General features: G+C 34.6%; 2 protein-coding genes and 1 long non-coding RNA gene across 11 annotated transcripts in view; 1 reads left to right on the top strand and 2 right to left on the bottom strand.

Moving 5' to 3' along the window:
* The window catches only part of LOC101737533 (E3 ubiquitin-protein ligase UBR5), a 36,802-nt gene extending 22,011 nt beyond the window's left edge, over positions 1 to 14,791 (top strand). For 3 of the 8 annotated variants that reach the window (XM_038016033.2, XM_038016038.2, XM_038016036.2), the window contains exons 29-50: positions 343 to 518; positions 855 to 1,038; positions 1,581 to 1,741; positions 1,973 to 2,175; positions 2,794 to 2,959; positions 3,614 to 3,763; positions 4,579 to 4,697; positions 6,199 to 6,317; positions 6,581 to 6,726; positions 6,844 to 6,926; positions 7,106 to 7,227; positions 7,434 to 7,656; positions 7,935 to 8,123; positions 8,506 to 8,639; positions 9,941 to 10,070; positions 10,736 to 10,843; positions 11,343 to 11,505; positions 11,816 to 12,002; positions 12,086 to 12,292; positions 12,376 to 12,523; positions 12,602 to 12,832; positions 13,795 to 14,791. In XM_038016033.2, coding sequence (XP_037871961.1) covers positions 343 to 518; positions 855 to 1,038; positions 1,581 to 1,741; positions 1,973 to 2,175; positions 2,794 to 2,959; positions 3,614 to 3,763; positions 4,579 to 4,697; positions 6,199 to 6,317; positions 6,581 to 6,726; positions 6,844 to 6,926; positions 7,106 to 7,227; positions 7,434 to 7,656; positions 7,935 to 8,123; positions 8,506 to 8,639; positions 9,941 to 10,070; positions 10,736 to 10,843; positions 11,343 to 11,505; positions 11,816 to 12,002; positions 12,086 to 12,292; positions 12,376 to 12,523; positions 12,602 to 12,832; positions 13,795 to 14,007 — 3,562 coding nt within the window. In that variant the 3' untranslated portion in view covers positions 14,008 to 14,791. The remainder of the gene's footprint in view (positions 1 to 342; positions 519 to 854; positions 1,039 to 1,580; positions 1,742 to 1,972; positions 2,176 to 2,793; positions 2,960 to 3,613; positions 3,764 to 4,578; positions 4,698 to 6,198; positions 6,318 to 6,580; positions 6,727 to 6,843; positions 6,927 to 7,105; positions 7,228 to 7,433; positions 7,657 to 7,934; positions 8,124 to 8,505; positions 8,640 to 9,940; positions 10,071 to 10,735; positions 10,844 to 11,342; positions 11,506 to 11,815; positions 12,003 to 12,085; positions 12,293 to 12,375; positions 12,524 to 12,601; positions 12,833 to 13,794) is intronic. The other 5 variants (XM_038016035.2, XM_038016040.2, XM_038016034.2 and 2 more) reach the window with 3 other exon arrangements.
* Positions 14,792 to 14,832: 41 nt separating this feature from the next.
* Positions 14,833 to 16,534, bottom strand: LOC101741427 (lethal(2)neighbour of tid protein). 2 transcript variants are annotated; one of them, XM_062672646.1, is made up of 2 exons: positions 16,395 to 16,534; positions 14,833 to 16,355 (listed from the first exon to the last, which is right to left on the bottom strand). In XM_062672646.1, exon 2 carries the CDS (start codon positions 16,341 to 16,343, stop codon positions 14,907 to 14,909), a length of 1,437 nt encoding a protein of 478 aa, XP_062528630.1. In that variant the 5' UTR covers positions 16,344 to 16,355; positions 16,395 to 16,534; the 3' UTR covers positions 14,833 to 14,906. The 2 variants fall into 2 exon arrangements, with proteins under 2 accessions (XP_062528630.1, XP_012544505.3); XM_012689051.4 differs by having other exon boundaries at positions 14,833 to 16,533.
* A 3,148-nt stretch (positions 16,535 to 19,682) lies between these two features.
* Positions 19,683 to 22,138, bottom strand: LOC134200212 (uncharacterized). Its single transcript, XR_009975034.1, has 3 exons — positions 21,883 to 22,138; positions 21,285 to 21,405; positions 19,683 to 21,193 (listed from the first exon to the last, which is right to left on the bottom strand). It is a non-coding gene; the product is annotated as an uncharacterized LOC134200212 (long non-coding RNA).
* Positions 22,139 to 22,164: the final 26 nt, after the last annotated feature.

Consider the following 22,164-nt stretch of genomic DNA (forward strand, 5'->3'; position numbering starts at 1 on the left):
TAATCATGTTGATGCTTGAGCCTCTGATAATGAGGAGAACTCGGTGTGTGAAAACTATGATTAATATGTTTTGTTTGTGCGCTTAACATTATTTATAGGCTATGTCCATTTTGGCCTAATTACTTGAAAACCCGGTTAATTATGGGGAAGCGAACACTTTTATTCGATAATATATAGTTAGTAAGCGTAGTCTATAACAAATAAAGATTTATTGTGCAACAACTTAAGACGGAATTCCATACATATATGGTCATTGTCCTTTAAATGTAATAAATGAATTGTAAATAAGCTATTATTATCGTGGCAAAAATGATCTTCAACTTGCAAAAAAATGTTTTACAGTTCACGAGAACCTACCCGAGGAACGAGCGGCAGCACGGGAAGCGTACGTCTGACGGGCAACTCGTCGCTAGTGTTTATTGATCCGGTGTCTCTGCGTCGTTCCACCGCCGCTGCCGCGGGTGCACATGACCCTCACTCAACATCCACTACTGCTTCATGCCTCGCCAGAGCTTTCGGTATGTTTATCTGTCTGAGTAGGAACTCATACCACACAAACTAAACATTTGTTAAATAGTGTGTACTATGATGTTATCTATATCTATACTAATATATAAATCTACAGTGGTTTTTACGGATGTTCCGTTATAATTACTGAACCATGCATCCGATTGACTTGAAACTTGGTATCCACATAGAAAATACATGTACTTAATGGAAAGGCTAATATTTATATGAGTGTTGGACTCCCTACAGCAGTTGTGGTGGCGTTAATGATGAGAATCTTGTGGGGGTGAGAAATAATAATAATAATTTTAAACAGCTAGTAATAAATAAATTTTTATGTTCACTAGGTATAGTGATCCGTCAAATCGCCGCCTTGCTTTGGGAATACGAGCGCGTTACTTTACCATTACCCCGCGTGGTTCCACTGGCGTACAGAGAAGGACTGCGCCTACAATGTTATCTTGAGAGACAATTGAAGCCCACCTGGGATTGGCTTGTTACTGTTATGGATGCCACTGAAGCACAACTCCGGTAATATATCATCTAAAAAGAAGATTATCAGTATTATTTATAATTCATAATGTTTATTAAAACGGCTTTGCCAGTAAGGGCCTTTACAACTGCATGTAGTTGAACACTTTGCAGATTTACTAGGACTTTGGTTGTCACCTGAGAAGGCTTCCTTGACTATCTGCTGGCTCTATCTAAGCTCTACTCAATCTGAGTATTGCTATGACTTAATAAAAGCATGTCCTTCTATATGTAGCCTATTTAAGAATTTTATTACAACTTCCCTGAAGCACGCCAATTTCATCAACTGCTTTCTCGAGTTTGTAGGTGTGAGCTGCTCTATCTTGTGTTATCTTGGTAATATTTGTTCTAAGTGCATGGTTTGTTCCACAATTCTATTTTTATTTTCCACCACGTGTTCTATTTCATTCACGATGGCGTGTCTACGAGGGTTTCGGTAACCATATAACGCCGGCTTTTCTTCATATTTCTACTAATGTCGTTTTATATAATTTAAAGTTGGTACTACTACACAGTATGTTCAAATAAATGAATGTCTGTAGATTCGGCGCATCCTTAACTTCTAACAATGCGGGCAGTTCAAGCGGCGACACTGGACGTTCGAATACAACCACAACGCGACGGACGACTACATCCCTAGCATCCCTTGCTACTCGTATTATTGGTTTCTCTGAAGGACCGAGGACCAGAGATCGTGAACAAGGTAATTAAATATTTGCAATAATGAAAAGTGGAGTGATTTTAGCTTCTTTACTTGGTAGTTGTTGCATTTAATATTGTATTGATGCATCATTAATATCATTGATGTGTGATTAAAATATCTTAATTATGTATCTCATACTCGTTGGATGGAGGATGTACTGGATTATTTGAGTGCTCGTAAACTTTTTAAAAGAAGTTATACAAATTATTTATGTATATTTTTTTATCCTAGGTGTTGAAGCAGGCAGCGCTCGTCGAGAGTTCCTTGCCTATTGCCTATCTCTGCTGAGAGCACACAGCGCGGAACATGCCGAACAACTGCCTGTATTAGATGTAGCAGCTCTTAAACACGTCGCCTATGTCCTTGATGCATTGGTCTACTACATGCGTGCTGCCCAACCTCAGCCCCATCACCATTATCATTTGTGGACGCCGGTAATTTATTTATTTATTTTTATTATATGACGTTAACTCGTGTGCCTACACATACACTTTTTGTTGGGATTGAGAGTGGATACTCGAGTGTTTTTCACACAAAGCTAGTCTGTGCATACGATTTGTAAAGTGCACTTTAATATTGACGGCAATACACGCTGTAGCGCATCTTTAGTGCGCGTTTGAAATACTCTTTCCTCACTGCATTATTTTGAACAGATATTTTTTCCTTTCAATAGTTTTATAATAATGAAAAAAGTAAACATGGTGGAGTAGCATATTGAATGTCAATAGGTACGGCAATAATAGACACTGGAAAGTAATGCACATACATTTTTTATTTGACCCTGAAGACTTTAAAATTTGATGAATTGTATTTACAATGCCAATGTTAATTTAGGTTCAACTAATTTTACTGATAATCGCGCTGGACAGAATACACTAGCTATACACTAGCTTATTAAAACCTTGTTCATGGTGGTCCGGCGCCACCAGTGTCCGCATTTTTTGTAAATGTAATAAATGAGTATATGCGTAGGTTGGGCGAGTGACTTTATTATGACCCTCGGCGAACATAACATTAATCTTGTTTGCTTTTACTTACATAATTATTTTTAGGATGAAAATGAAAATGAAGAAGGCGATGAGGAGATGGTGGTCGGTAATGGAGCTACTGCCGAATCTGATGGCGAGGGCGATGGGGCGCGTGGCCGCGGACATGCCTTCTTCCAGAGATCAGACTCAACACTTTGCCTTGGATGTCCCCCACCTGATCCTTTTAACAGTAAACAGTTCATTTCTATAGAACGAATGTGCAATAACTCTGAAAATACTTTCATTAGCAGTTGATTCAAAGTATTGTATACATTTTATTGTTGACAAAGACATAGACAGTCTTCTACATAATAATTAATCACTGCCTGTCAGTGGAGAACATTAGTATCAGGTACTTTTAAGTACCCAAGCACCGGTCATCGTGCTCATCGAACCCATCGCTTGCAACGAAGGGCTCAGCAAGTAAATTAACCCACAGACACAGCCCACTGAGTTTCTCGCCGGATTTTCTCAGTGGGTCGCATTTCCGATCCAGTGGTAGATTCTGCGAAGCAATACTCTTGCTAGGGTTAGTATTAGCAATGACGTCAGGTTTGAGCCCCGTGAGCTCACCTACTAGTTAAGGCTACGCTGAAATGGTCTCTCGAGATCATCAGCTTAGGTAGAAAAAAAAAGAGTATCAGAGGCACAGTGGTCGTTGACCAAAAATGTATTTTCAGACTTGTAGCATTATTTATTCAGTTGAAACTATGTTTTTTGTACTAAAAACTAGTGGACATCTTACATCTTTGTCAAATAATCTTTGAAGTTATTCTGATGATTTGCAACTGAAGTATGTATATTTTTAAATTAAGGTAAATATAACAACGATTTTATATTTCAGTGAGCATGCAAGAAGCTTTGCCTCTGGCCGATCAGCCTCAGTTGCTTCAACCTAACGCTCGTCGTGAAGAACTGTTTGGTAAGCCGCGGCAGCCGGTAACCGTGCCGCCCGCCGGTGACGCGCCACCGGGGATCAACAATCCACTCGAAGGTGAGAGCCACGTCGGTACGAATGAACTGTAATATAAACTAAACAAGATCGTTTCACTAATTTTCACGAAAACGATAATGTTGACCAATACAGATTCACTAATGTTATAGTACTGAATGACGAATGTCTATGTTAAATAGTATCCGATTTAAATTTTTTTATTGCATAGATGGGTAGACGAACTCACAACCCACCTGGTGTTAAGTGGTTACCGGAGCCCATAGACATTTACAACATAAATGCCGCCACCCACCTTGAGATATGAGTTCTAAGGTCTCAGTATACTACAACGGCTGCCCCACCCTTCAAACCGAAACGGATTAAGTACTGCTTCACGGCAGAAATACGCAGGATGGCTTATTATAATTTATTTAATTATAATTTAGCGGGTTTGAATTTTGTTACACGATGCTATTTCTTCACCGTGGAAGTCATTCGTGAACATTTGATAAGTACGTATTTCATTAGAAAAATTGGTACCCGCCTGCGGGATTCGAAAACCGGCGCATCGCTACACACAAATGCACCGGACGACTTATCCTTTAGGCCACGACGACTTAAACGAGATACTATTTTAAGAATGTAATGCAATGAACTATTTGGGGTACTTTAAATACTGCAGTTCTGGAACAAGTTGCAATAATTTCGTAATAATGCAAGAAAATTCTCAGCCCTAACTTATGAATTTAATTAAGAATGCTTAAATACCCTAATCACATTTCTCGTTTGGGTTTACAGTTTTTTGTATACTTAATTCCTCATTATTATACTAATGATCATTAAATAAATCTGATATAATGAAAATTTTCTAACAGTAGTTCCACGCCGTTTGGGATTGTCAACTCGAGGTAGTGACCGCGGCTGGTCGCCGCCCGCGCGCCCCGCCTCTGCCCCTCCTGCGCACACGCACACAATCACTAGGGATGAACCACAGGTTAGAACCATCTTACAGCACGATACAGAAAAACACTTATCTATATAACTATTTATCCGTTTTACATAGGTATCTTCACTATAATGACTTGTCTTCGGCGTATTGAAATATGAATGAATGAAGATTTGTCGTGTGATGATGGTTTTAACTTAATTTGATAGACAAAGAAATATCTTTTCATAATCAGAAAACGATTTTAATATTCTCACCCAGGTTTAAGAGAAATCTGTTTTTTTCTGCAGCTAAAATTAAGTTGTTCATTGTTTTCTTCGAAATCAATAATCACTCTCATCATTATTTACAGTATTAAATAAGTTAATTGTGGTTAATGTTGCTAGAAATAAGCCCTTACGTACATTTTATTATTATTATATCCTCATAATAATAATAAAATGAAATGAAAATCCGGAAGCCGGCAACGATATTGTTGTTGTTGTTTTTAAATTCGCCAATAATTAGGCAAAGAGCGTAGCCTATACAGCCTAGTCTGTCGTAGATCTCTTTTTATTGCTTTTTGGGAGTTTTGACGTCAACTCGATGAACAGCACATTGAGTGAGCGTGAATTTCCGCAGACCTTTTATGCTATGTTACCTTGCTATGTTAGCCACAGTTTTATTTCAATGCCTCAATAATCGTGAACAACGATTATTAACGTTTTTTACACAAAACAATACCCAATTTGTATATTATACATCGCAATAAACTATTAAAAAAACATTAAAATAAAACTTCAAGTGACGCTTCACTCGGGTTGCAGCCAAAACTCTGATCATATATAATAAGAATAGAGTAATGGTAGGCCATTGAGATTTTTACTAATGGAATCATTAATATCTAAAAATATTATATATATAATTCATGGTTTTAAGTAATAATTATTATTACAATATATAAATATTGAATTGAACAAAAATAAAATAAAAAGTCTGTGAATTATAACCATTAGCTATTTTTTTTTTATTTGTTGTTCAAGTCACAGACAACTCTTTCGTTTGGCAGCATATAGGTTAACTATAAGGCTGTATGGGCTAAGCCCTTTGCCTATTGGCGAATTTAAAAACTATGGCACTCAGTTTTGGGATGTTATCAAATAAGTAATTAATTTTTTTGTAAAACAATGTCAGGGTAAAAGAAATGTTGATACATAAACTAGACAACGTGAAAAAATAAGGCATAATTTTTCAAGTACAAATAGTTTAGACATGAAGTTGGCCCACTTTTGGGCATTGTCCTTTTAAGCTTTCAAGTAGCTCCACTATAAAGTTGCAAAAATATCGCTAAAACTTTTATCGCTAAATAGCCTTTCACCCCTCGATTTGTTTTCTACGTGTTATTACATCAAATATCACTATCGATTAATCTAACAATTTGAATGAAAATATTAAACTTCCTGAGTTTTACAATGGGGAAGTAAATATGCTGTTAACATTATTCATAAATATTATGTCAGTGTATAATTATTTTTTCTATGTACAATGAAAAACTAGTAATTTTTTTTAGGATTTATCTTGCGCCAATAAGGACCCAGCAACGAAAATGGATGTAGATACCGATGGTGAATATATGTCGGATTCCGACTCTAACGAAGGAAGACAGATACCGAGGAAGAAACACCACAGGTAAAATCTTTATGATTTTTTTAAAGTTATGCATTATTAGTTTCAATTTCGACGAAATGAATTTTGAGCATGGCGACACTGTCGATCTATTTTCATCATATTGATGCAAATCACAATGTTGTTGCATCGTACCATATCACATCAATATAATTAAATCTGATAATTTCTTCAGCTTTAGAATGTATATTTTCCTGAATAAATAAAAATAATAACAAAGGTGTTCTGGAGAAACAATTATTTATAGTAAAATAATATATCCACAGACATCCACACTCTACTACTATTCCTGGGAGCAATTCTATGCAAGAGCCTGTCGTGCAGCCTTCAGAGTTTCATGCCCTAGTCGATACTGCCTGCTCGATGATGGAAGCTCCACATCAACGAACTGTTGCCACTTCACCCACTCCTGGTAATTTTTTATAGAATTCCTGTGTTTTAGTATAATATATACGTTAACAGTATAATATATACTTGAAATTAAATATAAACACTATAAAATCAGTAATATTTTCTTTTGTAAATTTAGGGCCAAGTACCTCCACAGGCACAACCACCGAACCGCGAGCCTCAACTTCGCGAAGCCCTGGCAAGACCGTTATTGTACGTGCTGTAAGTCACTCCACTTATTTGGGGGACTTTTTCTTACAAAAATTATAAGCCATTAGTAACCTTTTCATTCACTGTCCTTGAAATTGTTCTCATCCCCAAATTATCTTTTATTAAATTAAAATAAAAAAATGGGTCAAATTTGGGTAACAATCAAGTTTTCAATACTAATTTTTTTATAGGGGGAATTACTGAGTGCTGCAGATCCACTGGAATCTCAAGAGATATCGGCGCATGTCACGGTAGAAACTACGGGATTGCCTCTGCAACCTGTATTACCAACACTCAATGCTCAAAATCAACCGTGAGTAAAAAGTCCCATATTCGTGATTAATCATAAAACTTATAAAAGTAAATATTGATATACTTTGTCACTATTCATGGACCTTAATCATGCTGTAAAAGTTTATCAAATGTGTGTCAGATGTTAAAAGGCAAGAAATCAATAAAAACCGTTATTTTTCCACAACCAAGAACAGATGAAATACAAAATTGTTTATTAATTTTTAGACGAGCGTGTCCCTCTCTGGGTGCATCAGTTTCCCACGATCTTTTGCTTGGCCGTTGGAGGCTGTCTCTCGATTTATTTGGTCGAGTTTTTACCGAAGACGTTGGTTTGGAACCTGGATCCGTTGTAGCTGAACTAGGCGGGTTCAGAGTAAAGGAGGTGAAGTTTAGACATGATATGGAAAAGCTTAGAAATTCACAGCAGAAAGACTTGACTCTGCACAAGGTATGTAATATTTTATAAAAATAGCTTAAAAGATATGTTTTATTGTCTATTCACTCTTTAACAATAATAAGTTGCTATAATAAGTAACAGAAATCTTCTAAATTACTTGTGTTCACTAAGCCGGTATAACACTTGCACAACGACGACGATTATCGTCCGTAGGAGTTAGTTAGAAATAGGTTCGATGACCGGGTGTGAGTTCGAGTTTTAGATCTACCCTCGTCAAAAAAGAACCAGTTAAATTATTTCCTAAAATACCGCTTTTTTTTTTTTCACAGATGGAACGTGACCGTTCAAAACTCTTACAACAAACGTTCGCGGAGCTGAATGGTGCGTTTGCCGGACAGAATAGACGAGCACATAGCGCACAACCTCCACTGGCTGTAAATCGCGTCAAGGTTACGTTCCGAGATGAACCCGGTGAAGGAAGCGGCGTCGCAAGATCCTTCTACACTAGTGTAGCAGAGGTACCCATTATATCGATACAAAATGAAACTTTAACTATACATAATATGATTATTCTTAATAGGGTTGTTGATTGGTGGTTTATTTATTAAAATTAACAAACAATGTGAAAAATGTGTTTTGAAGGAATAATTTGAGTCAGCTAGTAAGTAGGTTCAAACAAAAACATTGAAGTTTCCCACAAAGCAAAGTAGTATAGAATTTTTACTACCCACACTGACGACATCTTGTTTATAAGTTATTCACTCTTGTCTATTTATAAGCTAAAATTCACAAGACTATAGTTTCAGTCACTATTGGATTAGTCATAAAAGAACAACACCCAAATGATCTCATTATAATCATATAAAGTACACTAAAATTAAATCAATTATTGTTTTTTAGGCTTTACTTGCAAATGAAAAACTGCCTCCCCTTGAATCCGCAACTGGCAACAATAGCACAAATAGCAGTACTAATGGAACATCTGGGCCTTCTGGCAACGCCGCTGGTGGCACTGGGAGCAGCAGCGGCGCACGGTGAGTTGTGATTAAAAGCTGATTTCCAACCTATCATTATCATAAATTATAATATATTTTTTAAACTTGCTAGGACTAATTCCTATAAATTGCTTCTTCTTGGGTATTGTGAAAAAGCATTACATATAAACAACACTTTAATATCTACACACTCCTGAAATGTTGTCACAATGGATTATACATTAATTTTACAATATGTCATAGATATAATAGTATGTATGTATGTATTTATAGATAAACAATTGGGGATAAATCATGCACGCTCGTCTGAACCCACATTAGGATTGCCTGTCTAATATATACATACTCGTACACGTATAATTGCCCAATGCGGGAATCGAACCTTCCCTCTAAGCCTGCAGCCGGGGGCGCTAACTACTGTGACAAGGAGTCAGTCATATATGTACATATTACTCTTTCAAGAAAGTTTCCGGGAAAAGATAAATACATAGTACACAAAATGTTCAGAAACTATAAACTTACACCAACGAATAAACCAACCATGAAAACATTTTTAAACGCTTGTTCCGGAATTGACTTTAGTTTTCGCCGAGAATTCACCTTTATGTATTCCACTGAATAAAAACTGTTGCCATGAAGTTGTAATTTGAGTGTAGAAAGTTGGGAGAGAAAGTGAGTTTTTTAAGATGGTTCCTAATGATATTTATGAGCTTTTGGTCAAAAATTCGTTCACAATGATGGCCTTGTGCGAAGGCGCATAAAAGTGGTGCAAAATCCAAGAATTTTCTTTCAACCAACCTGACCGTTTTCGTAGTATTCTTAAACGCCGCATAATGCCCAAATAGTATTCTGCAAGGAATATTTACCGTTTGACCTTCCGACAAGAATTCCCAATTCCAAAATGGAAAACAGTGCCAAATAGTTCCTATCTTACTCCCGATACTTTTTTGACTGAATGTATGTATATTATTATTTCATGGGAAGTATTCTTCGTAAAAGCAAAGAGGAATTTCGACAAATTTTGAGACCAATGATATCACAGCGTGAATGCCATCAACATTGAGACATGAGGTCGAAGTCTCAATTCTATAACGGCAGTTTCGCTCTTCCAACTGTAATTCATTGTTTCGTGGTAGAAGTGATGATACTAGCCCATACCTTGGAATAAGAAGTTTGTGGGTTTCAGTATCCACGAGGTACTAGATGAACCGTCGTTTCGTCTTCCCAATATGACACGTATATTTTCATAGATGAGCTTCCGACGAAATGGATTACTTATTAGATTAATTACTTAGTACTATTATAATTGTGAAAATTCGCTATTTTGTGTATGTATACAGGAGCGGTGCAGGACGTGCGCGTTCAAAGGAAGCAACGCGTCGTGCGGCCGGCCGTCCCGCGCCGCGCCCTGCGGCCTCCCGGGAGCCGCGACGTGTGCTCAGTGTTGATGCACGACCATACTCTCCCCAGGTATGTTACAACATTATACAACTTCTCTATCATCATAAGGATAGGATTTGAAATATGAAAAAAAAAAACATTTTTAAAGAATACCCTATAAAGGGTGTCCCACAACCGCTATGTCGAGCGTGACGTGAATATAGTACCAACCATGTAGATCATTTTAAAACTTCTCTATCATCATAAGGATAATAACATTTGAGATATGAAAAAAAAACCATTTAAAGAATACCATATACAGGTGTCCCACAACGGGTATGTCAAGCGTGACATGACTATAGTACAACCATGTTGATCACATTAAAAATGTTAAAAAAATCTAAGTCTTAATTAGTAGTTTCATAGAAAAACTTTGTTTATGTCATATTATGTACATAAAACTAGGTGAGATAAAAAAAATCAAGCTATCATTGATGTAACCTCCACCTAGAAGATACACATTATTAATTACGTGCCAATAAATATCAAGTATAATGTAGTGGCTAATCCTTATAAATGATAAATTCGACCAGTAACATAAAATTACAGGCTTTTTCACAATTGGCAGGTTGACAAACTGTCTCTTGAATTTTGTTGATTATGATAATCAATAACTAATTCAAGCACTGCAGTGCAGAAAACACAACAGTAATCTAGGGTTAATGTTCTCTTTTTAAGCTATAATTCCTTTTTAGGCTGCTCCCGGAACCGAAGGAGCTGGATACAGTGGAGAAAGATCTGGAGGACACAATGAACATCTTACACATCACCAGGCTCAATTGGGAGAACGCCTATATCCAAGGGTAAACAATTTTTTTAGCATAGATAATTTCACGACCCACCATGTATTAAGTGATCACCACAGCTTAACATAAAAACCAGGACTCGTCTGCTGGTTTAATTTCGAATTTTTTAGTTCATTTTTTTTTATTGCTTATATGGGTGGACGAGCTCAGAGCTCACCTTGGTTACTGGAGCCCATAGACATCTACAATGTAAATGCGCCACCCGCCTTGAGATATGAGTTCTAAGGTCTCAAGTATAGTTACAACGGCTGCCCCACCCTTCAAACCGAAACGCATTAGGTACTGCTTCACGGCAGAAATAGGCGGGGCCGTGGTATTTGCCCGTGCGGACTCAAAAGAGGTCCTACCACCAGTCAAAGCTTAGATTCATTTCATGGTTTATAGAAAGGTGAGAAATAAACTGTTTCCATAGCACATTTATAGCTACTAAAAATAAAATAATTAAGGGGGTTGACAAACATATTTTTCGTTTATTTATAGTATTTCTTTCTTTCAGGTACACTCTCTACACCCAACATTTGCTGGAAAAATAACAGGTATGCTGTTAGAATTGACACCTGCGCAACTTCTGGTACTGCTGGCCAGCGAAGATGCTTTGCGACAGAAAGTACGCGAAGCCATGGATCTCATCGTAATGCACCCTTCAGAGGCAATATTAGGTACGAAAATAAATTTTAATGAATGTTTGTCGTCTAGCCGCAAAGTAAATCAAATTACAGGTGAAATGTAGTGGTAATCTAATAACAGATTATGCCGTATCCACACATTGTATGGACTTGAGCAGAATGAATCATATCCCAATTGCATGTTATCTGCCTCTTTTTTGTTATGTATACTCCCATCAGCTTTAAGCAGATCTGTGAGGGCAGCTGCTCAACAGTAGGTCAAAATGTGCCTCTTTATACAAAAATTTGTACTGTAGCTTGTATTTACGGTTGGTCATCTTCCTTTTCAAATGTATATAAACAGATCTAGATGTATTCTCACTATCCGAACGAGGCGGCGGATCTGGTAGCGGGTCCAGCGCAAACGGAGCTGCTCCAATCACTGACGACGCCGCCCCTCTGTTCTACTCTCCCGGGAAACGGGGGTACTACTCACCTAGACAAGGACGCGCCGCACCAGAAAGAATAAATGCTTTTAGAAATGTTGGAAGGTAATAAATAATAACATTAAGAAAGTAATACGAGACAGTTGTTTCTTTACATAAATGCTTAATGTTTTTTTTTTTCATTTTAGAATCATTGGACTTTGTCTCTTGCAAAATGAGCTGTGCCCCATGTTCTTAAATCGGCATGTTTTAAAATACATCCTCGGGCGGCCAATTCGATTCCACGATTTGGCATTCTTCGATCCAATCGTATATGAGAGCCTGCGACAACTTGTAGTCGATGCTGAAACTGGGGATTCTCAGTCACTTTTCGCAGCTCTAGATCTCAACTTTAGGTAAGTAGCTTTTATGAACGATTCTGTAAGAGAAATTAAAAAATAATAATTATTGGTTTAATTTATTACAACTTGCTTTATAGTTTGGAAATGTGCGAAGAGGAAGGTGGTGGCTGTGTAGAACTCATACCGGGCGGACGAGAACTTGAAGTAACTGCGCACAATGTTTATGATTATGTACGCAAATATTCCCAACATAGAATGTTGATTTCTCAAGAAAAGGCTCTTGAAGTAAGTAATATACAATTAACTTGTGTGGTTTCACATTGTCATGTTATTCAATACTCAACATATTTCTGTTTTATATAGGCAATGCGAGTTGGGGTTCTTGACGTGTTACCAGAATCTGCGCTAGAAGGTTTGACGGCGGAGGATTTACGTCTACTGCTGAATGGAGTTGGAGATATAAATGTAGCAGCTCTAGTTTCTTACACTAGTTTCAATGATGAGAGTGGCGAACAGCCAGAGCGGCTGGCTCGTTTTAAACGTTGGCTATGGGCTATAGTTGATAAAATGACACATTTAGAAAGACAAGATTTAGTAAGTAATATTTTCATATTTTTTTAACACCACCTACGTGTTTTAAATAATAAATTAATTCAAAATAGTTTCAAACTGATTTTAATGCGTTGTTTGTTATTAATTACGAAAGTTATTTTTCGTGTAATAATAGAACACAAATGCACATTTAATTGATTTGTGTAAGGGAGCTCTAAAAATCGCGTTCAAGTAATTATATTGTATTATGTAAATATGTTTTTAATACGCATAATGACGTCTCGGGAGATTCGGATGGAGCGCCGACACGCGTTTAGCTTTAGAGAAAATGTTCATGAACTAAACAATGGGTTTATTGTCTGGTTATGTCAAAGACCTATATTCCAAAGTTGGTGTCGGCAACAATACGCAATACTTTGAAGTCGTCGTGGCCTAAAGGATAAGGCGTCCGGTGCATTCGTATCTAGCGATGCACCGGTGTTCGAATCCCGCAAGCGGGTACCAATTTTTCTAATGAAATACTTACTTAACAAATGTTCAGGATTGACTTCCACGGTGAAGGAATAACATCGTGTAATAAAATCAAACCCGCAAAATTATAATTTGCGTAATTACTGGTGGTAAGACTTCTTGTGAGTCCGCACGGGTAGGTACCACCGCCCCGCCTATTTCTGCCGTGAAGCAGTAATGCGTTTCGGTTTGAAGGGTGGGGCAGCCGTTGTAACTATACTGAGACCTTAGAACTTATATCTCAAGGTGTGTGGCGCATTTACGCTGTAGATGTCTATGGGCTCCAGTAACCACGTAACACCAGGTGGGCTGTGAGCTCGTCCACACATCTAAGCAATAAAAATAAAAAAAATTAAGCGCGCTGCGAAGCGGTATCATTAATACCTAGGGTTGTTGTACCATGGAATGCTAGTAAAATAGTAATTTAGACAAGTATTTTAATTTTTGATTGTTCGAAAGTTTTTCGTATCTAATTTGGATTTATTCTATTTTAGGTATATTTTTGGACTGGATCGCCAGCCTTGCCTGCTTCTGAAGAAGGTTTCCAACCAATGCCATCAGTTACTATACGACCAGCTGACGATGCGCATCTCCCCACTGCTAACACATGCATTTCGCGGTTGTACATACCATTGTATTCTTCGAGACATGTTCTCAAACATAAACTACTTTTAGCTATCAAAACTAAAAACTTTGGCTTTGTGTAGTTTAGTTGCCAAATTATTTAATTTATTAGTGTTATAATCCCAGTCATGGAAGACTGCCGATGTGCTATTTATGTATGACATAATAAAATAGGTCCTACGTTTTACAATGTATTAGTAACATCTTTTTTTCTCAAATAAAATAATCATCTATCTGACAATCTGTATAATTTTAATTTTATACTTTCAATTAGCCTGTCTATAGAGGTCACTGAAAATCATTTTAATATATGCATAGATTTGTATATCAATATTCTTATTATTCTTCTTACCGACTTTAACATGACTGGGTTTCTGACTGAATAGTAATATTCAAAATTTAACAACTGAAAGGTCCGAAGATAATACCCGGACAAGCACATGTTTAAAAATTTAACATTGTAGACTGTAGGTATTTAACTTATAAAAAAAATTACAGCTAGATCTTTGTTCAAAAACTATTGTAAATTTTGTTCCCATGTTTTGTCGTAAGGCCTAACATATTTTTGCATTTAGTTGCTTTCCTTGTTACAATAATTATTGTTTAGCAAGGCAGTGCAACTAACAATAAAATTGTAACTAGCTTCATTATTAGTATTGAATATATACTAAGGTAGTAAGAATATAATAGTGGGTATACTGCTACAACTGATTGGGTGTGCTTGGTTCAGAGGCATAAGATCCGAGTGATTATGGTTTTGTGATATCAGAGGAAATTTATGCGCCTCACTCTCTAAAAATAAATATTAAGATTAGATTTTTTCCTTTGATTAGTTGTATTCATAATAAACAATCTCAAAACGGCTTACGATACTCTTTTATTACAACCTCTAAGAAGTAAAAATTAAAAAGCTTTAATGAAATTTATTTAATAACAGTGTAGAATACATTATGTATGTGTATCTAGATGAAATAAACCAAATTTAATCTAGTTTTGCTACAGTTTTCAGTTCATTTGACATTTTTTTATAAACACCATACAATATAGCCACATGGCAAATGTGTAGTGTAACACTTGAGAATATTGTACTTGGATATGTATTCCAACACATTTCAACTAAAGCCAGTAGTAGGAATCTGAAAATAGTTGAAAAATTATTGGACCAAAGAATATATGGCAAACTGTGAAAATACCATGAATAGAACTGATAATGTAGGCTTCTTGCACACACAACACCAATAAAATTTACAATAAACATTGGAAGGATAAACAACTGAGTTAAAATATCAAAGTCTATACTGTAATCACTTGTTTCTGTTGGTTTGCTAACTGGTTGCTTTACAGATTTTCTTGAAGATTTTTTTAACATTGCTTCAAATGACGTTAAGAATTCTTCTTGTTCTTTTGTGATTACCTCCTTTTCATTTATTTTCTTTCCTGTTTTTAGTTTTGTTTCCATTTTCAATTTCTTTTTCTTTTCATGATTTTTCGCATCTATCTGAGGTTGTACTTGTTTTTGAACATAACGAAGACGACAATAGCTTTGAAAATATTTTACACACATAGGTATAAACACAACCAATAATAAAACATGTATTAATAACAAAGACAAATGAAAAAATTTATTTTCAAATATTTCACTATCTAGAAATCTGTAGTTCACTGTCCAAGTATGATTAAAGACACGTCCAATGTCAAAACTACCTTTTATATATGAAACAGGATTGCTGATTAAAAAAGGTAAACCTAATAAAACTTGCACAGAACCACAGATCAAAAGTTGAACTAAAGTTAGCTTTAAGCCTAAATTAACTAAATAAAAGAAAAACAATGCAGGAGCATACAAAAGTATATTCATTTTAACAGAAACACCCAGGCTGTAGAATAAGCTTCCTAAAAACCATTTGGATTCTAAAAAGAAATTCAATGATACATATAACAACAGTACTGCAATTGGATCATTAAAAAGTCTCAGCACATAAATAGAATGTATTCTATAAGATGTTAATATAACTAAAATTAGAACATATGGAGGCACTTTTTTGGCTTTTAAATAAATTCTGAAAACTAAAGTTAATTGTAATAAGTAAATACCTATAAATATATATTGAGCAAGTTTTATATTTTCTCCTTGATTTGTGATTAAATAAAGAAAAGAGTAAATATACACAAAGCCTGCTGGGTACACGAGCGGGCCAGTGTCACCACGAAGCTTGCTATAATCTAGAGTACCATTTAAAAATCCTTCACATTCTTGCATATAAGCTTTCCAATCTATTTCAGTGTACGGCACCTTTTCCACGATCAATATATTAAGCACTAGTTCGGTCACTATTATCAGTAACGACACCAATAAAAGTTGCGATGGATTTAGTAGCAAATTCTTGAAGTAGCACCAAGTGAAGATTTTTTTAAACATTTCTTTCAATTTTGTCTTACTATTTCCCATGCTGAGCCGTTATCACTCTTCTATTTGTAATTAAGAAAAATAGTGTTATAATATTAAAGCCCTGTTCTGAAATTTTATTTTTTCTATTTTAAGATGAGGTCGGCGCCCGGCCGGACCAAACAATTAAATTAATCTGTGGCCCGGGCCCCGGACCATAGATTATACACTTAATACAGTGTGATTCTTTATAATGTGCACATATCGAAATGAGGGAATCTATGCTTAATTTTACCGACGGAAAAATATTTAAAATATGCAAAATTCTTGTTTTTTATTTTTTTATGGATTTTTTAAAATATTTGTTCACTACTGTGACTCCGGTGTAAACAAAACGGTCTAACTTTTGAACTAAATGATCTATCGCGGGTAAAAAATTTCATAATGATTGGAAGTATTTAGGCGTCCTCATGAAATCAAAAAGTGAGAGAAAACCTCCCCTCAATTGAAAATAAACACGTTTTTTTTAGCATAAATCTGTTATTTTTCATAAATTTTTACAACAATCCTAAAATTTCCCAAAAAGACGCCCCCTTTACCTACTTTTTTATCACTTAAAGTTATTCTATATCGTATTAGCTACCCATTAGTAAAAAAATCATGCTTATAACTCAAACATAACATTTTCTATTAAGTGTGCCATCTGCCCGCAACCTCCAGGAAGTTCACAGAAGGTTGTCGATCACTGAACTTGGATCAAGTAGAGAACGTCGCGAGCCGCCTCAAGTAGTTATTGATGTGACTTTTGAAAAAGCAGTAATTAGTGATTTGTTTGCTGATTCATCCACAAGTACTAGAAGATTGGCTTTCGTTACGGAATATCCCAAAAATCAGCGTGGCTCATTTCAAAGAAAGAAGGATTGCTGAATTGATTGATGAAATCACCTCCCATCACTATAACATCTACATGAAGACGTAGACTGCTGGCCAAGGTCTGTGATGTCCACTTGGATCCAACTAAAACCCAAATTTTTTAAAAACTATACTATGGATGGATGAAGCTACATTCACCAGAGACGGTATTACTAACTGTCGAAATTTACACAAATAGTGCCATGCAGGTGAAAACCCGAAATTAAAACGTTCATTGACTTTTCAAGTAAATGTTTGGGCTGGTCTTCTCGATGACAAGTTGATTGGACCAGTTATATTGCCGAGAACTTTGATCGGTGAAAGATTTCTAAGTTTATTGATTCATGAACTTACGGTTTCATAGATCCCCTAACACTTCAAAGATACAGTCGCTGATTCTATCTGCCTGCGCCTGCGCGTTCACCCGATTTGACGCCCCATGATTACTTCCTTGGGGGACCATGAAGCAACATATCTACAGTACCCCTATCAACAATAAGGCAGATTTGCATGACTTATAATAATTGTGGGAATGATATTCGCAATAATCTTGAAATAATGAGGAGAGCGACACAACAAATTTTAATTCGCGCGGCTTTGTGCCTACAACCACCTCTTTGATGGACATTTTGAGAATCACATGCATTAAATTTTGTGTAAAATAATAAATGGTTTTAATTGAACTCTTTTGTACTAACTATCATACCAAATAAACCATCCTTAGGAAAACAATAAATAGCACATTCGGATTGCCATCTTTTAACACTTAATAGAAAATGTTATATTTGAGTATAAACATGAAATTTTTACTAATGGGTAGCTGATACGATGTAAAATAACTTTAAGTAATAAAAAAGTAGGTAAAGGGCCCGTCTGTTTGAGAAATTTTGGGATTGTTGTAAAAATTTATGAAAAAATAACAGATTTATGCTAAAAAAACGTGTTTATTTTCAATGGAGGGGAGATTTTCTCCTACTTTTTCATTTCATGAGGACGCTTAAATACTTCGAATCATTATGGAATTTGTTTGACCGCGATAGATCATTTAGTTCAAAAGTTACAGCGTTTTGTTTACACCGGAGTCACAGTAGTGAACAAAAATTTAAGAAAAAACAAAAAATAAAAATTTTTTTTTTAGCATTTTTAAATATTTTTTGCTCGATAAAATTAAGCATAGATTCCCTCATTTTGATATGTGCGTATTTTAAAGAAGCACACTGTATATGCCCGGACCATGAACAGGGTAGCCAGATTTTTTTTTACTGAAGTAGCCAAGTTACGGCGCTGTGTAAGCTGTGTTCCTTATGATCGTAATGTGGCGCTATAGTACGTCAAGTAAGCGCCAATATTTAAATGAAATATACGTGTACATAAATTTTTATTTCTTTTATTTAAAATTTAAATAATATTAATAATAATTTTATTTGTCAATTTTTAATAACAATTTAGGATTTAAATATATTTATTTTAATTTTGAAATAGAATTATTATTATCATTATTCAAACGATCAACAAAAATAAATATTATTTAAATAATAATAACATTTTAATGTATTTCTTTTATTATTAAAAAGTTTAAAAATAAACAACAGTTTTATAATTAATCAATATTAAATATTTTATTAATTGAGCATAGTAGTAACATTAGTCTAGATTAAAAGTACTGATAAATAATTGATATAAAATTTTATATATCAATTAATATACCATAGACACAGCCATGTTATTACATGCCTTGAATTTTTTGAAGAAAAAATTACCTATGGTTAACCCATACAAAATATTCGAAGTACTCAGTCGAATCAAATTTGACATTAAAGTACATTGTGCACCAAGGGAGAAAAGTAGGACATTTCCTCCCGCGTATAAAATTGCAACTTAAGGGTGATCATTGGTTTAATTAATTATAAATAAATAAAAGACGAACACACAATTTTTACATTCGAATATTAACGAACAAACGACGAACAAATAATTAAAAATAAAAAAAATCCGAAAATCAAAAAAAAGGGGGCCAAATTCAGTGAGCCTCTTGTCACTTCTGTATGAAAACCGGGAAATAAAATCGTAAAAAAAGCATGAACAGTGTCAAAATTGTCAAAACATGTACAGTGTTTTTAATAATTACTTGAATTTATCAGTTATGCACATAGATTATACACTTAATATATTAGAGATAGATGCGCAACTCTCATTTTTATTTTTGCTTTAGTTAAAGCCCGGTCCAGCAGGCGTCGCTACGGTCGATTATTAGTCTCCCTACCCCCCACCAGGTGGCTTTTTTAGTAATTTTAATATTTTTACCAACTCTCTTTATGAAAAAATCTTATCGTTTAGAATCGCTAGAATTCCCGGTAGTACTTATGAGATATTAAGGAATGTTCGATTGTGTTCAGCATTCTAATCGATAAGATCTTTTCATACAGAGAGAAAACAGTTTTTTAAAATAAAAAGCTGTAATTCTCTGTAAGCTATTTAATTTCCCTATATTACAAACAATTTTCGGTTAAAAGATTGTATGAACGTACAAAACTTCGAATAACAATAACTCCTCTAGATTAATCCTACTAGCGTACTTATTAACATTAAATCGAAAGTTATCTAAAAGTTAATTAAGTCTAGATAATCAAATCATTCAATGTCAATTAAGTCATTTGTGCGAAATATAAACATGTCAGCTTTCCATTATAAACATAGTAGACAATTTGAATTAAATTTAATAAATTTGTTTCTTAATGATAGCAGTTCTTGCTTAAAGTTGATCGTGACAGATCATGACCTTGTATGAAAATATTACATCTATAAATACTACCTATGCTTCGTCATACAATAATTGTCATTTAAACTAGCATTGTAGAGATAATACACACACTAAAGTGAATACTAAATTATTCTTAGCATTCTTATAAACATTTAGAAATTTAAGAAACGATTAACCCACAATCATGTTCATAACATGTGACATTTTGTTCTGCACAAACGTTTTGTTACATGATTTGAAAAACAAAAAAAAAACAAAAAATGTTTAAAAAATGTAATGATGATTTAAAGTACTCTTAAATATTGATAGTTTGTACTTAATGACACTTATAGTAATCTTAGACATGATTACAATAGTTATACTTTTATTCTTTATCTAAATTATTTCTATTCTGACGTTTCTGATGCTTTAGCTTTGGTAATACTAGATGAAACAAACAGCAGATTGAAAGAAAATCATCTTAAAGTTAATTACATTCATTACAAACCATTAGTTTGCATTTTGTTACAAAAGAAACTGATGTTCGTTACATGCAAATGAATTATAAACATACACATGCAAACATAAAATGTAAATTTATCTTTTAATCCAAATTAAATGTACATTAATATTACATCTAAATAATAGAAAGGGTCTCGAAAATTTTTATTGCACTCAACAGCAGACGAGCACACAACCCGGCTCATGATAAGTGGTCACCAGTGCTTATAAACTTCAGCAGTGCCATAGGGGTTGCTGTCTATCACTTAAGTTTTAATAAATTATTAATATACTCAGTCACAAGCATATTGATTTCACATAATGAAAATGTAAGAAACATAATCATGTTTGGGCATTTTCATTTATATCTGCTCATACAGAAAACACAACTTAGCAAATATATTCCACAGTTAATCTAAATAATTGCAAATAATGCTTTTGAAGATCGTTGACTTTTGATCATTAATTAAAATCATCTTCTCGTAGAATTTACAAAAGCTCATTTACAAAAATTTATATCAGTATTTTCATATATTACTAACTTACTAATTACAACTATTCAAAACGTAATAGTATAACTATAAGAACTAAACAACCTATTTTAAAACAAAATTGGCATCAATTTAGTTCTTATGAACTATTTCAATTATTAATTTATAAATTATAAACATATTTAAAAAAAATTAAGATCCCTTGTGAGTTCACATTCCTTGCTGAATCAGTTTCTCTTCTGAAACGGAGAAACAAAGTATCTTAAGTATGTAACAAATATTGAAAAAATACGACCATGAAAAATTTAGTGTTAATGTAATCATACTTACAAATTAATATATTACATAACACGTTCTGGTTCAAATATAGTGCATCAATCTTTTCATGTTTCAGACATTTTAGTGCTCCTTATAATTTTTCCATAAAATTTTGTCATTATCAAACCTTTGTCTACAAAAATAAAAACATTATTTTATATTGGGTAGAAGGATGAACGTGGTCACAGGCCACTTGGTGTAACTTGGTTATCAAACACCAGGAAACAAAATGTGAATGCCATCATTTAACTTTGGATGTGAGATCAATTGTGCTGTATTTTATTTAAACAGGAAAGCATGACTATCAATCAGTCATGCTTTCCTGTTTATTCCATTCCAAAAAACTAGTTCGGGCCCACTTGACAATAAGCATATAATACGCTGAGTTGCAAAACATAAATACTTCCACCCACTCGAGACAATTTTATTATCTGAGGTGTGTGTGTGATAGTACGAGACTTAACACCGACTGTTTTGATCAAACTTAACATATATGATAGCTAGGCAGCAGAAATAGGAAGGACCATTAGTTGGTGCTAATTCATTTAATTATATTATGAATAATAATTCTGTTAGCAAATAATATACCGGGAAAATAGTGTAAACTCACCGTTATCAAGGCATCCGAAATAGCATTTCATTTTCGATCTTCGAGGCATGCTGATTTTTAATAATAAACTTTCTGTAAGAAACGAAAATAGTTACACAGGCTTACGAAACGCTAACGAAGAAAAAAGTATTGGAACCAAGTTATGTCTAAAGAGAATTCAAAACAGAGTTTCTCAATGTCTAATCGTCTAATATTCTCATAAAGCTAAAAGATGCTCTAAATTAATACTACAACGTAAAATAACTCACACCAAGACAAAAAAAAAACGATTTAAAAAATTAA

Source organism: Bombyx mori, chromosome 15 (assembly GCF_030269925.1).
Source record: "Bombyx mori chromosome 15, ASM3026992v2".
Lineage (NCBI taxonomy): Eukaryota > Metazoa > Arthropoda > Insecta > Lepidoptera > Bombycidae > Bombyx > Bombyx mori.